This window comes from Mastacembelus armatus, unplaced genomic scaffold, assembly GCF_900324485.2.
Source record: "Mastacembelus armatus unplaced genomic scaffold, fMasArm1.2, whole genome shotgun sequence".
NCBI lineage: Eukaryota > Metazoa > Chordata > Actinopteri > Synbranchiformes > Mastacembelidae > Mastacembelus > Mastacembelus armatus.
The window spans coordinates 2183807-2198269 of NW_022872938.1; the positions used below are offsets into that span (position 1 = coordinate 2183807).

At 40.1% G+C, this 14463-nt stretch overlaps 1 protein-coding gene across 3 annotated transcripts; it reads right to left on the reverse strand.

The window, feature by feature from the left end:
* Nucleotides 1-145: 145 nt before the first annotated feature.
* lrrc31 (leucine rich repeat containing 31) lies at nucleotides 146-13965 on the reverse strand. 3 transcript variants are annotated; one of them, XM_026305796.1, is made up of 10 exons: nucleotides 13589-13965; nucleotides 10866-11039; nucleotides 9669-9812; nucleotides 8759-8926; nucleotides 8197-8286; nucleotides 7447-7629; nucleotides 6282-6449; nucleotides 4719-4883; nucleotides 3426-3581; nucleotides 146-1975 (listed from the first exon to the last, which is right to left on the reverse strand). In XM_026305796.1, the coding sequence occupies exons 1-10, from the start codon at nucleotides 13599-13601 to the stop codon at nucleotides 1596-1598; spliced, it is 1641 nt and encodes a 546-aa protein (XP_026161581.1). In that variant the 5' UTR covers nucleotides 13602-13965; the 3' UTR covers nucleotides 146-1595. The 3 variants fall into 3 exon arrangements, with proteins under 3 accessions (XP_026161581.1, XP_026161580.1, XP_026161582.1); XM_026305795.1 differs by having other exon boundaries at nucleotides 8122-8286; XM_026305797.1 differs by lacking the exon at nucleotides 8197-8286.
* Between the last annotated feature and the right edge of the window lie 498 nt (nucleotides 13966-14463).

A 14463-nucleotide genomic window follows, 5' to 3' on the forward strand; every position in this document is an offset into this window, starting at 1 on the left:
ATGCATCCAAAATAGACATCTGTATCTTGAGATCTTTCTTATTTAAATGTATCATGCACTGTTAAAACATGCAAAATGTGAACTGCAAAGATTTAAGTTTCTGAAAACACACTGCAGTGCAAGTGTTAAGTGCACCTGAGTTCATTTAATATTGTACACAAGCTAAGTCCATTTTCCATGATTAACAAAACTGGTCACACAAAAGAAAGGCTATGTATTCAGTCACTGAGCTTTTGATTATATCACACAGTCTTCCTCGGCATAGGGTGTTGGTCCAGTCATAAAAGCTTTTTTGGAGCTTTTAATCATTTCACACAGACCTCCTCAGCAGATTGGGTTTGTGCAGTTATATTTGATTTCTCTGCAATTTATGTTCAACCTGATAAAGATGCTCAGACTTTCAAATCATCATGTCACAGCTGTAGTTTCTCTGGTATGTAGTTTGAGTATTTTAAAATTATTATAAATATGTTTATCTTATTCTATAAACACTTCCAGGCAGTAATTTACTGTAATGTCTCCAAAATTAAAACACAAAACAAATACTGTTAGACAGCACTGTTGCAGAAGTTCCCACAAATGTGCTGCACTTGTAGGTTTCTTTGCTTTCACTCTTCACCTGGAGAGTCTGGAGACTGTGCTGCTGTTCATCATTTGTTCTTTTCTTCCACAGCCTGGAAGTAGTTTTTGTCTCATTATCCTGACTCCCTGTGTTCATTGTCTTTTCCTCACCATTATAATAGTAAAATCCAGTACTACTACCTGCTGGGCTGTATTGTCCAAATAATACTTCAGTGTAGTGTAGTAACACAGTCTTTTCCAACACTGCCTTTATACACTCACAGTTGGTTGGAAGGACTCAACAAAAGCTGGGACACCTGTAGGAACAGTTTGCATCCAGTTTCAAGGCTTCATTTACTTCTACTGCTGCAGAAAACATGGAGGTTAACACATGACTTCATTAGTTTTTTTATATATACATGTATTTTTTTTAAATCTCTGACAAGTTAACTTTTTCTTTGTACTATTTAAGGTTCATCACTGGACCTGAACAAATGGAAAATGGTCTTATACTTGTATAGCGCTTTTCTGCACTCAAGTGTACTCAAAGCGCTTTTATACTATTTGTCCATTCACCCATTCGCTCACACATTCATGTCACTAAAAACAGAAAAATGGAGGTGACCCCAAACCTTTGACCAATAGTGTGTATAGTAGGAATGTGCATGAGTAATCAATTGTTCAAATATTCAAAATGGTCAGTGTGGATGAATATCAGGTGATTTTTTTTTTTTTTTTTTTTTTTTTTTGGAGGGGGGGTGTTATTTTGTTTGTACTCACAAATGTACGTAAGTAAGTAAGTAATGTACAAATGTAAGTGTTTGTGACTATTTTTCATATTTTTCCAGATATTCTTGATGTAAAACCAGACAAATATATGACTTGCTTTGAAGTTGATTAGTATTAGAAAACCATGTGTTTCTTTTACAAGGTGCATTAATGTGTTAAAACTTCAACAATTAAGTGAAATGAATGGGTGTTGGTGATGTTTTTAAATTTGGATCTAGTTTCTCCAGCACCTTTAGGAAGTTTGCTTACTCCTCAGGCTGACTCTCTTCATAACTGGTCAGTTTAAATGATGAAGTTGCATCTCTAATGTCTGGATCCCACTCCAGCAGGACACTCCTCTTCTTCAGGCAGTGGTTCAGCTGCTGTCGGTCCTGAGAGCCGATCGTCCATCGCTGTGCTGCCAGCCGAGTCAGTGCTGGGAGTTGAGGGAGAGCACAGAGCAGCACTGGCAACCAGACTGCACAGGATGCAGAGGTCGAAGGTCGTAGGCTGAGATCAATGTCTTCCAGCGAGCCCAGACCTCCTGCGGCAAACAGAGCTGACCAGCCATCGTCGCCCACAAAGCCATTGTAAGACACATCCAGCACTCGGAGAGAGGACAGACACCCCCTTCTGCACACTGCAGCTGCACAGGACAATTATGGCAGAGCAATTTCTGATAAAATGAATTAAGACGCAGGATGTACTTTTGCTAAACACTTGAGGTGTAAAAACTGTATTTACTCCACTACATGTATCTACGTGTATCTGATGGGTTTTCCATTCACCATGAAAAAATGTTTTTGTCAGGTATTAACATCTGGATTGAAACAGCTTTGTCTGAGCAAATAATTCTCTGAGATTTAGAGAATTTAATTAACATAAATTTTTCTTTTCCTAAGTATGCACTTTCTTTTTGCTAACTTCTCTCCTTTATTTAATCAGGCCCTGCATGATGTTAAAAATGACACTCCCTGGCCAAAAAAACTAAAGCTGTTTAATGCAATTAAGAACAACTGGTCTGAAGAAATTTCACACTCGTGTGTACAAGTCTGTTTTTTAGTCTTTCCATATGCAGATAAAGCCGATATAGTACATTTTGTTAAAAAAAAAAAAAATCCAATAACTTTTGTGTTCGTGCACATGTTTTTATTGTTAATGTCATTGTCAATTTTTGGTTTAAGAGGTTCAATGAGTTATATTTGGAGCGAAGTATTAGCAGAAATTGAATACAATATGGGCAGCACAATGGAAGAGTGGTTAGCACTGTTGCCTCACATCAATTAGGACCTAGGGTTTGCAACCCATCAGGGGCCTTTCTGTGTGGAGTTTGCATGTTCCCCCTGTGCTTGTGTGGGTTTTCTCCAGGTACTCTGGTTTCGTCCCACAGTCCAAAAACATGTATGTCAGGTTGATTGGTGACTCTAAATTGCCCATAGAAGTGAGTGTGAGTGTGAGTGTGTGAGGTTGTTTGTCTCTATGTGGCCCTGTGATGGACTGGGGACCTGTCTAGGGTGGACCCTTGCCTTTCACCCAAAGAGAGCTGGGATAGGCTCCAGCAGATCCCTGTGACCCTGGTTAGGAATAAGGGGGTATAGATGATGGATGGATGGATGAATGAATATAGTACTCATAAATATGTTGTCATTTTTGTGTAATCAATGGAAAATACCAACTGTTGAGTTTTCTCAATCTTAGAATGAGCCTTTTAAATCTACATAGGGAGCAGATCTCCTTTTTTTGAGGCAACCACATTGCACTTCCATGTTTCTACAGTAACCCAGAATGGACAAAGATTTCATTTTAAAGGTGATGACCACTAGCCACTGTACCCTCCCTTGGGCCTGGAGATTGGGGGTTGTAGGATATGAGGGGTGCTCAGAAGGTTGCACTCTGCTATCTCACCAGTAAATGCTGCTAAATATTTCACATTTTACACATTGTAACTTTAAGCTTAGAATCAGTTTAGGTTTCTCTTCAGTTTCAGAAATTCCAAGCTACCCAGCAGTATGGAAAGTATTTAAAGTATACAAGGTAGTTAATGTGTGTGTGTGTGTGTGTGTGTGTGTGTGTGTGTGTGTGTGTGCGTTTAGTACCGAGATGACGCAGGTCGTCAGTGGTGAGGTCACAGCTGCTGAGACAAAGCTCTGTGATGACTGAAGGCTGCAAAGCATCCAGCAGCAGTGCTAACCGTCCGCCAACCACTTTACACCAGGAGACATCCATACTGTGGAGGTACGGCACTGCCAGAGCTGACACACACACAGACACACACACTCTTTAATTAATCAGTAGTAAGCAATATCCGCAATAACCTACTTACTGAGCAATTTAACGCAGCGATAGACTTAAGGCCCTAAATCTACATCTGAACTTCGAAATTCACACTTTAACACACAGGATTTATTTATTATTTATTATTGTCATTTTTCACACACTGATGGCTGCCCTGAGAGCGCAACAAAAAAAAAGAGAAAAAAAACAACCAATCACAGAAACACAGAAGGAGGACACAGAAGGACACAACTAGACACACTAGAGGTCACTATAGTTTCAGGAGTACTGTCACTTTAGCAAAAGCAGAAATTATGACACAACAACACAACCACAGAGAAAACAACACAGCCACCGAGAGACACAACAACCACCGAGAGACACAACAACACAGCCACCGAGAGACACAACAACCACCGAGAGACACAACAACCCAGCCACCGAGAGACACAACAACCACCGAGAGACACAACAACCCAGCCACCGAGAGACACAACAACCACCGAGAGACACAACAACACAGCCACCGAGAAAACAACAACCACCGAGAGACACAACAACACAGCCACCGAGAGACACAACAACCACCGAGAGACACAACAACCCAGCCACCGAGAGACACAACAACACAGCCACCGAGAAAACAACAACCACCGAGAGACACAACAACACAGCCACCGAGAGACACAACAACACAGCCACCGAGAGACACAACAACACAACCACCGAGAGACACAACAACACAACCACAGAGAAAACAACAACCACCGAGAGACACAACAACACCACCACCGAGAGACACAACACAGCCACCGAGAGACACAACAACACAGCCACCGAGAGACACAACAACACAGCCACCAAGAGACACAACACAGCCACCGAGAGACACAACAACACAACCACAGAGAGAAAACACAATCACCGTGACAAAACACAACCACACAGAGACCCAGCACAAGCAGAAAAAGACTACAAAGACTCACAAAACAATTACAAAGAGCTGTAAAATGGTCTCAAAGATGCACAAAATGTCTGCAGATAGTAAACAGCTGCAAAGAGAAGCAAAACAATCACAAGGAGAAGCACAATTAAGTGTGTGTATGTGTGTCTACCCAGAGCGGTGCAGGACTCCTCATTGAGGCTGCAACTGCTGAGTGGCAGCCTCTTCATTTGTGTCAGTGGGAGGGCAGACACCAGCGGGTGGACCACACCTCCAGCCTCCTTATTAGACGACACATCAAGCTCTGTCAGCGCCATCAGAGCTGGAAGCACCTGGACTGGAGACAAAGAGTCACATGACTGCTGCAGGTACCTGCTGATCATTCGATATATCTGAGGTTTGAGCTTCACACGGACACATTAGTTTTCATTCCTCGTGGGAACATCACATTGGCTGAATGTGATGGCTCATTCCTCGTGATTGGCTGAACAAAGCACTTTGTTCTTATTTAGATAAATTCAGGTATTAGGTGCAAAACAAAGCCCCACTGTCTCCTACCATAACCATCAAGTCAAACCTGTGCTGTTTACCTGTGGTAATGTGATTTACAGTATTATTGCAAATGTTCTTTGTGTGTATGTCGTTATTATTAGTCTAAGACTGTGTTTGTATGGTGTGTGTGTGTGTCTAAACCTACAAACTCTGTATAATACTGCTGTTAAGTCATTCAATTGATGCGTGTGGGCGGGCATTATGGTTAGGAGCAATACATGGCTGAGCAGCTACAGGGTCTTATATTTACTCATTGTTTGTTTTGGTGCCGGAAATGCTGTGGCTTGTAATAAATTCTGCAGGTACAACTGTAATGGTGTTAGCAGAGACAGCCCATCGCCAAAGTTTGGTGCTCAGAAAAGAATAGAAACACTAAAAGGAGAAAATGGCAAGGAACTATACCAAAAAGATATTCAAGTGGAAGATGAGGTTTCAACTACTAGCTCAACCCCATTATTATTAACTATAATGAGGCAAGTATCCATTCAGCTAACATTAGCCTAAACATCCAGCTAACAGTCAGGCGCTAGCTACCATCGAGCTTTGCCTAATGTCCAATTATTAACATGTCCTCTGACAGAAACAGCCCAGTCTGTGCACGGTTTGCTACATGGAAATTTTGGCACTTGATATTAGGAGTTTAACACTAAATAAGCTGCATAAACAGTAGCTGGTAGTCATTGGAAATGAACTTTATATTGCTTTATATTATGTGTGGCAGTTATGTGTGGGGTCTATATCTGTTTATAGCTTTCATGTCAATTGACGTAAAGTAAATAAGTTTCTTCTGAATTTCCCATACCCAGAAGATTGAATTTCAGTGGTGAGGCTACAGTTTTAGTTAGTGTGTGAAAGACCAGAACAAATGGAACATGCACTCTGCATCAAGATAATCTTGACCTGCGCCACTACCTACCTTTACCCAAACCTTTCCCTAACCTTACCCTCACCCTAACTTTAACCCAAGCTGTCCCTTTAAAATTCAGTGAGTCCTGACTGTGTAAACAGGTCACCACAATGTAGCAAAAACATGGTGTGTATATACACTCACTCACTCACTCACTCACTCACTCACTCACTCACTCACTCACTCACTCACTCACTCACTCACTCACTCACTCACTCACTCACTCACTCACTCACTCACTCACTCACTCACTCACTCACTCACTCACTCACTCACTCAGGGCCTCGAGGTCGGCACGTGTGAGACAGCACAGGTGAAGGTTGAGGCTCTCCAGTTGTGTCAGGTGAGACAGGTGTACAGTGAGGCGGTTGAGTCCTCCAGACAGACTTTTATTACAGGACAGGTCCAACTCTCGCACTGAGGGGAGGCAGCGGAGTGAACCACCTGCACGTAGGGGCATAAATAACAAATTACCTTGTAAACCCAACAGGTTTTTCCAAATGTTTTCTAATGTAAATATACCAAATAATCCAGTATGACACTCAGTTTTAGTTAGTGCCCAGATGGAGTCCAACCTTTTTTGTAGGTCATCACCCTCCTCACTCTCCTCTCATTTCCTGCTCTTTCTAGTAAAAAGATGAAATCTCATCACTTCTGCTTCCCTGTCCATGAAGACTGAGTTGTGTCCATAGAGACTGTTTATGTTGCTATTTCACCACCCATATATAAAACACCATCACATTTCATACAGTTGCTAGTTGAGAAGATAGTTGCACATGTAATCTGAATTTGCACAATGCATTAAAAAATTTATGGCAACATATGAACATCCTGTTGGTGTAGTAAGATTGTAAACCATGTGAGATAACATCTGATTCAGCTGCAGCTTAAAAATGTAAAAGGTTTCCTAAAATGTTTACTGTTAAGAAATAACAGGTGCTTGAATTGGACAGGTAGTTAATATTAAATATCGACATTTAATTTAAATTATATTTGGTGAAGAATTTAGTGCAATTCAGGTTTGTTTGTATAGCAGCATGTTGAAAAGGTGTTTTACGGTGAGAACAGAAAACTTTTTGAGTTACAACTGAGTTATCATAGGGATACAGACAGAATATGCACATACACAAAAACAATGAAAAACATTCTGAGGAGAAAACTGCCACATGTTGGTGTGATCTGCACCAAAAACACATCACTTCTTCTTGTTTGCATTTCCTGTGAGTATGTTTTGAAATGTGTGGGTGACTATGAGACAAATAGTAGCTAAGATATAAACTCCCAGTTAGAAGTGACTGGTATATAACATCTCTGTCCACAACAGCAAAAAAACAGCAAAAAACCACAACTTCACTTTAGTCAGCTCCACCGTCAGGTTACATACACCCACTCTTCTCCTACACACTGTGCTGACGGTAATCACAAACAGCAGGTCTCCTACCGAGAGCATCGAGGCACTCTGTCGTCAGGCTGCAGGCTTGGAGCCGAAGTGTGGTCAGGGAGGTGGTATGAGAGAGAGTGGCGGCGAGCTCTTTGAAACCACCACCACTGAATTCCTGTGCGAGCTGAGGGTTACAGGAGAGGTCCAGCACGCAGAGTGTGGGGAGAGCAGACACCAGTCCTCCTAGGAAGGAATGAGAAAGGACACAATGTAAGTGTTTATGAAGTCTGTCAGACAAAAAACCTTTATGCAGAAACATATGGTTTTAAATAGCTCTTTCATTGTTGATTCTTATTTTAACAGTTTCAATGTCCTGCCATCTGTACTTATTTTTCTTAAGTTACATTATTGGTGGTTCAAAAGCCACATATTTGTAAAGGCGACAATTTCTGTGAAAGTCAAACAATAATATTCAAATAAATAAACCTAAATATTTAAGTTTTCAATACAAACCAGACAGGATGGACATGACATTAAGACATTATTCCAAGGTGATTAAGACAGAGATAATTAGAGAGAAAGTAAAAAGTCCAGTCCTACATTCAGACCAGAGTATGGTGTAGCTTTTAATGTATATATATATATATATAATGAGTTTCTTTTTGTAAAAGTGTTTTTGAGAATTTATAAGATAACTACCTATTTTAATATTTAATAATAATTTAACATTAGTACCCAGTACAGTAATATCAGCTGCAGTGAGCTGGCAGCCCACCAAGTGGAGCTCTCTCAGCACTGGGTGAAGTTTACCCAGAAGGCCTTGCAACCCTCCACCACCAACACTGCCGTTCCAGGACAAATCGAGAAGCTCCAAACGAAGGGCGCAGCTAAGACCATCACCTACAAAAACACACAGACTAAATGTTGTATGTTACTTGTTTGTTTGGTTATTTAATCCATAAACAGTTGAAAATTTTAATAAAACTGGCCACTATATAAAGTTTAGCATTCAGAAACAACATTTCCCATGAGCTGTAGCTATTTTTTCTAACCCTTCTAACCCTCATAATTGAGTAATCCACTAATTATGTTTTTTGAAAAGCTCTTCACAAAGCCAAAGGTTGTCCTCATATTAATTTGTCAGAAGATATTCAGTTTTCAATCACATCACAAAGAAGCAAAAAATTGCACTAAAGAAGCTAGAACTAGATAATATTCTGTATTTCTGCTGTAAAAATTAGTAGAATAAGTGATAATTAAAAAATTTGCACAGCTGCTGCTATTTTGACGACAGAAGCTCTTGAATAAATGTACTTAACATCTGAAAGATGCTGTAGACAGAAATAAACAACAGTAAACAGAAACAACTCACCCATTGCAACAATGTCCTCAGCATTCAGCCTACAGCTGCAGAGCCTCAGTGTCCTGACTCCACTAACATAGTGGAGGTAAGAGGTCAGTGCCTTCAAACATCCACCAATCAGCTCGTTCCAGGACAGGTCCATCTCCTCCAGCTGAGGGAGAAACTGGAGCAACGTCGCTGCAGAGAAAAGTGTGCAAATGTGGATGTGCTGACATTTGTTGCTTGTATGCATCAATGCCTCTAAAGCTGCATATAGACCAGTGACTGTCAAGCAACTAAACAGATTTCAGACATAATTCATTTTATCTGTGTGTGAATTTTTCCTACTGCAACATGACATAAAGTAATACAGTAAAAAAGGCAGTTTCCAAACTTTTGGACTTGTGACCCCTTAAAAAAACACCTCCTACACTATATAGTCCTCATTGTGCTTTCCTCTTTTTTTAGATTTTCAATGCCTTTATAAATATAACCCCAAATCCAACAAACTTGGGACGCTGTGTAACATCTCCATAAAAACAGAATGCAATGATTTGCAAATCACAAACCCATATTTTATTCACAATAAAACATACAAACATATCAAATGTTTAAACTGAGAAAATCATTTTAAGAAAAAGTAAGGTCATTTTGAACGCAACACGTTTCAAAAAAGTCCTGGAGGAGCAAAGTTTTCCAATAATTCAAAAGTCTTAAAAAGTGAGCATATTATACAACTGCTTTCTTAATTCTTAAGACACTACACCATATGAAAGAGCAGCTTTACAATTGCACCACTGAAATTAACCTCAATTAAATTTGAGGTTACTTTCTATTCAGAATTATACTGATTTAACATTTTTTACACTGAATGCCCTGCATGTGTAATGTAACTAACAGATTGAAATAAAGCATTTTAACTGTGTGTATGGGTGTGCACCTAGCTCCAGCAGGTCTGTGGCAGTCAGGTCACAGTGAGCCAGACTGAGGCTCCTGCTGTCAGCTTTCTTCCCCAACCTTTGCAGGAAAACACAGACTTGGCCCCAGCCCACATCCTGCTCAGTGTCTGCTGCTTCTCCAACACCTGAAACCCACATGTACAACCTGATCAGGAAGGCGCTGACATGTTCATGTGTTTCACTTGCTTTCTTTTGTCACATTAACCTGACTCAGGTCACAAGTATATTTTCATATTTCTGAGATAAACCCTGTTGCTTTGACCAATGCTTTTATCATTAATATTTTGTAATCTTGATTTGTCTCTTATCTATTCATTTTATATTTAATCTCTTACATTTTTTTGACATTTTCTCATGTATTTTCTTTTAATATTTCAATAGTTTTTTTTAATTGTCATTTTATTGTTTTTATAAGAATAAGAAAACCTTTATTTGTCCCGCAATGGGGAAATTGCATTGTTGCAACAGTAAGTACAGCACACAGCCGAGAGCCAGACGTAGCAAGATGTGAGATAAATAGGAAATTAAAAATATTAAAAAGTACTAAGTGGAATAAAACTATGAAGCTACAAAGACTATAAGTATATACAATATGTGCCTATGGGTATGTACAGTATATGGACATCACTGGATATATAAATAAATACCAGGTAAAGTGACTACAGTATATTGCACTGATGTGATTTACATTATGCTACACTATTGTACATGATTTCAGCTGATGGATGACAAGCGTCCAGTTAGCAGTGATCATTGTAGAGTCTGACAATGCTGACTTTCTTCAGATGTATCATGTGAAATATTGAGTGTGTTTACAAAAACGTGGTCTACAAATAAACTTACCTTGTCTATGGTAGTTTCAGCAACATAATAGATGTTACAAGACAGGTTCACGTTTCTGAAGCCGTTCTTGAAACTACTTTCACATGCCCAAATTTATATTATTATTAGATGCTTTATCAAAAGACATCACTGCCTAATGCAATCCTAATGTAAGCGACTAGGGACAAGTTTAAAAAGGCTTCACTGACTAAGCTGAAGCTGATATGAGTTTGAAGTATGTGGAATATCTTCCAAAAATACTGTGCTGGAAGAACAGCAATTACCACAAAAGGGGAATGTTGTAATAGAAAGATTTACATTAACAAGATACAACTAACAAGATAATGAGAACAAACCTCTCTCCTCCCTGCCCTCCATCTCTCCATCCTCAGGGATACCTGCTCGGTCTGAGGTCTGGGACAGAAAACGTCCCAGCGGTTTCCTGTCTGAGGCCGTGCGTTTTCTGCGGATCTGGCTCATGATGACGTCAAGAGGAGAGCGCCTGTGACTGTCCCGCACACGCTGTCCATCTGATAATGACAGGCAGTTTAATCTGATATCTCTTTAACACAAAAATTGTTGTATCTCTTTAAAGCCCTTTAATGCCTCTCTCTCTCACACCAAGATTAATTCCTCATAAAATTAGAGTTTAAACAGTATACAGGTGAAAATTCTGGGTTTTTATAAATTGTGTTAATAGTTGACCCATTGAGGCTCCAGTGATTAAGGGATTTCTATTCTTATTTGCATGTTTACATGGTAATTAATAGGCAAGTATTGTGACATAAGTTATTTAATGACCTGTGACTGATGAGCAAAAGTATTTGCTATTTCTTCGTAAATGACACACCATTATCTTATAAATTAGGAAATAAGATTAAAGGTACAATTATGTAAAATGTGAAAGCTTTAACAGCAGCTAGTGGTTGCTGCCGACTGAGGTGAGGCCCTTGAGTACAGTGGCCGACAAGGGCAAACGCGCTGCAATGGCCAAAACACATACGAGAGAGAAAACACAATGGAAGTGAGCCAGGCCTGTAGGGGGACCCTGAACTGAGAGCTGTCATGTTTTACAATATTATAAAAGTACAGTACTATAAAACATGGAAAACGTACCTTCAGATGTCCCACCCGTCTCCCAACATTGTATGACACTTCTGATCAAGTAAACAACTGTAATAGACCATTTTTAGCACATATTAGTGCATATGGGAACAATCATCAGAGTATGCTCATTCTGTTGCATTTCAAAACTATAGCTGCATCTCATCGCGCAGCCTCTGAAATGAGACGTGGATTATATCACTACGTCTCTCTTGCCTCTGTAACTTAGCCAAACTTTGTTCATAGCATCCTTCAGTTCGGGGTCCCCCTATCGCCTGGCGCACTTCCGTTGTGTTTTCTCTCTTGCGTGTGTTTTGGCCGTTGCGGCACGTTTGTCCTTGTCAGCCACCGTACTTGAGCAAGGCACAGAAACCCCCAACTGCTCCACAGCATTGGATGCCCACTAATTTTAAGCAGGTTTAGCATTAATTGATGATGTGTGTGAAGATTCTCAGTCATCCAGGGGGGGTTATCTAAAGGTTGAGTCACAGCAACTGGACTTTCAGTTTTTTAAGTCGAAACGTTTCACCACCACAGAATCTGCCATTTGCAACAATGGCCTATCTAACACAAACAACATCCCTACTTCCATGAAGACCAAGAGAAAGGAGAACACACACTTGAAGACAGCCCTCAAAACCTGTGGCTACCCCAAGTGGACCTTCAACAAGTCAACATCCACATCAGGCAGAAAAACAAGAGACATGGCTGAGCCTCAAGATCCACAGAAGAAAAACCTGCTCATTCCCTGTGTAGCAGGTGTTTCAGAGAGGCTTAAATGGATTTTTGGGAAACATCAGATACCAGTTCACTTCAAACCCACCAACACACTGAGGCAGAGACTGGTTCACCCTAAAGACCAGACACCAAAACAAAAGAGGAGCAATGTAGTATATGCTCCATTTATAGGAAACAGGACACTCTTTTGAAGACAGTGATGTACATATTTTGGATGGTTTGAGAGAGGGGTCAGAGAAGCTATATATGTTCAAGTGGAAAAACCCTCCCTTCACAGGTGGAGAGCTCAGACATAACCTGTCTTCAATCCACAGGCTGCCCTTTCATCTGTTCCCAGGAAATTAAGGAACAAATCAAATGTTTTCGAGGGAGGACACACTCTGCAGCCAGTTGGTGAAAATGAAAGATCCACCATTAGATCCTAATGACCCTCACCTGAGCTCACTTCTTTTGTTCACCTAACAAGCCTATTCAAACCAGGTATGAAGAGAAACCAACTCAGGAGTGTGGGTCTAAAGACTGTCACCTGATTTACATAGATCACCTAAAGAGTCTATAGGTCTAGGGGTGGAGTGAAACCAACCTGGAAGATAAATTGGAGGTTCCATACCAGTTTTCTCTCAGGCTGATGAAGCCACTTGGATGAGTGGTGAAATGTTTCGACTTAAAAAACTGAAAGTTCAGTTGCCATGACTCAACCTCTAGATTAATTGATGATGCATTCATAAGAAAATAACATTACATAACAGTTATTTTGAACTGCGATGTCAAGTAAGGAATTACAAGTTCCTTAATTATGAGATCCTCCATAAATCAATGTCTTTTCTATGTCCTTGTGTCTCTCTTTAGTGTTTCTGTATTTCTTTGTAGTTATTGCACCAATCTTTTTTATAATTTTGTGCTTTTTTGTAGTTTCTGAACTTGATTTACAGTTCCTTCATGGTTCTTTGACCCTGTAGTAACATATTCTCAGCGGGAACGAGAGAATATTTGGCTTTTCTGCATTAAAACTGTCTCAAACAATCATTTCACTATTGGCAGATTGATTTTCTTTTAACTGATCACCTAATTGCTGCACAGCCAGAAATCAAACAATGGCCCGAAAAGGAAAACTGAGGTAGGCCTACAGTGGTGTGAATTGAAATATTTTCTTCTAGAGGAAGGAGCATAGAAACCATTGTTTTCGTTTCAGTCATGCAGGTTTGCTACTGCTCGTCTACTCAGCACCACATCTTACCTGAAGCCTCCATGAGCTGGGGTTTGAAGAGTTCAGCTCCAAAACAGAAACAAATGGTGAGAAAGTGGAAAAAGCCCGCTTGCTGGATTATCAGTTCGACTGGTGCAGGTTGTGTTTGGACCGAGATGTGCCACCGTGTAAAGATAATTAAAACAAGTCCGCGATCAAATCAGCCGCGCACAGCTGTTTGTAAACCCATCCTTATCTTACTCGCGCCTGCAAACCCAAATATCCCCGACTCGGCTTAGTTTAAAGGTGCAAACTCTTTACGTCGCTCTGGTCCTGGTTTGACACCTGGGTGACGTCGTGTCGCGTGCTCGTCAGGTGATGATCCAGGAAGTGCAGCAACACCTTTAGTAAACATCGGCATCACTTGTTTCAAGGATGAACTTGCCCTGCTGTCACTTTACTTACAGAAAAAATATCACTGCGAAAACAAACGTCTTCAAAACGGAAATGCCCAATTAATTTAAAAAATATTTCAAAATAAATGTCTCTGAAAACACATTGTCCGCTGGATGAACACGTTTCTCAAGGAAATACCTTGTGGAATACCTGCGTGTAAAAAGCACTCCCAGCCAAAATATACTTCAAGTACCATAAGTAAAAGTGGTCAGCATTATATTTCACATTAATTAATTTATATATATATATATATATATATATATACTTACCTGAGTATGTCCAATTTGTGCTATTTCGTACTTGGACTTCTCTACATTTCATAAATCCGGTATTTTTTACTGCACCAATTTATCTGACAACTTTAGTTCCTTTTCAGAATCAGATGAATCAAACAATGTCTAGTAAACTTTATTAATGCCCGCTGGGAAATTCACAAGCCCCCCCAGCACTGTCTAAAGTACTTCAAAATA

Bases quoted from the DNA above. Each gene is read 5' to 3' on its own strand.
- lrrc31 (XM_026305795.1), bottom strand. The intron at 8,927-9,668 runs GTGCACACCCAT...TTTTCTCTGCAG, and splicing joins CACAGACCTGCTGGAGCTAG to CGACGTTGCTCCAGTTTCTC. The intron at 7,630-8,121 runs GTACTAATGTTA...ATTCCTTCCTAG, and splicing joins AGCTGATATTACTGTACTGG to GAGGACTGGTGTCTGCTCTC.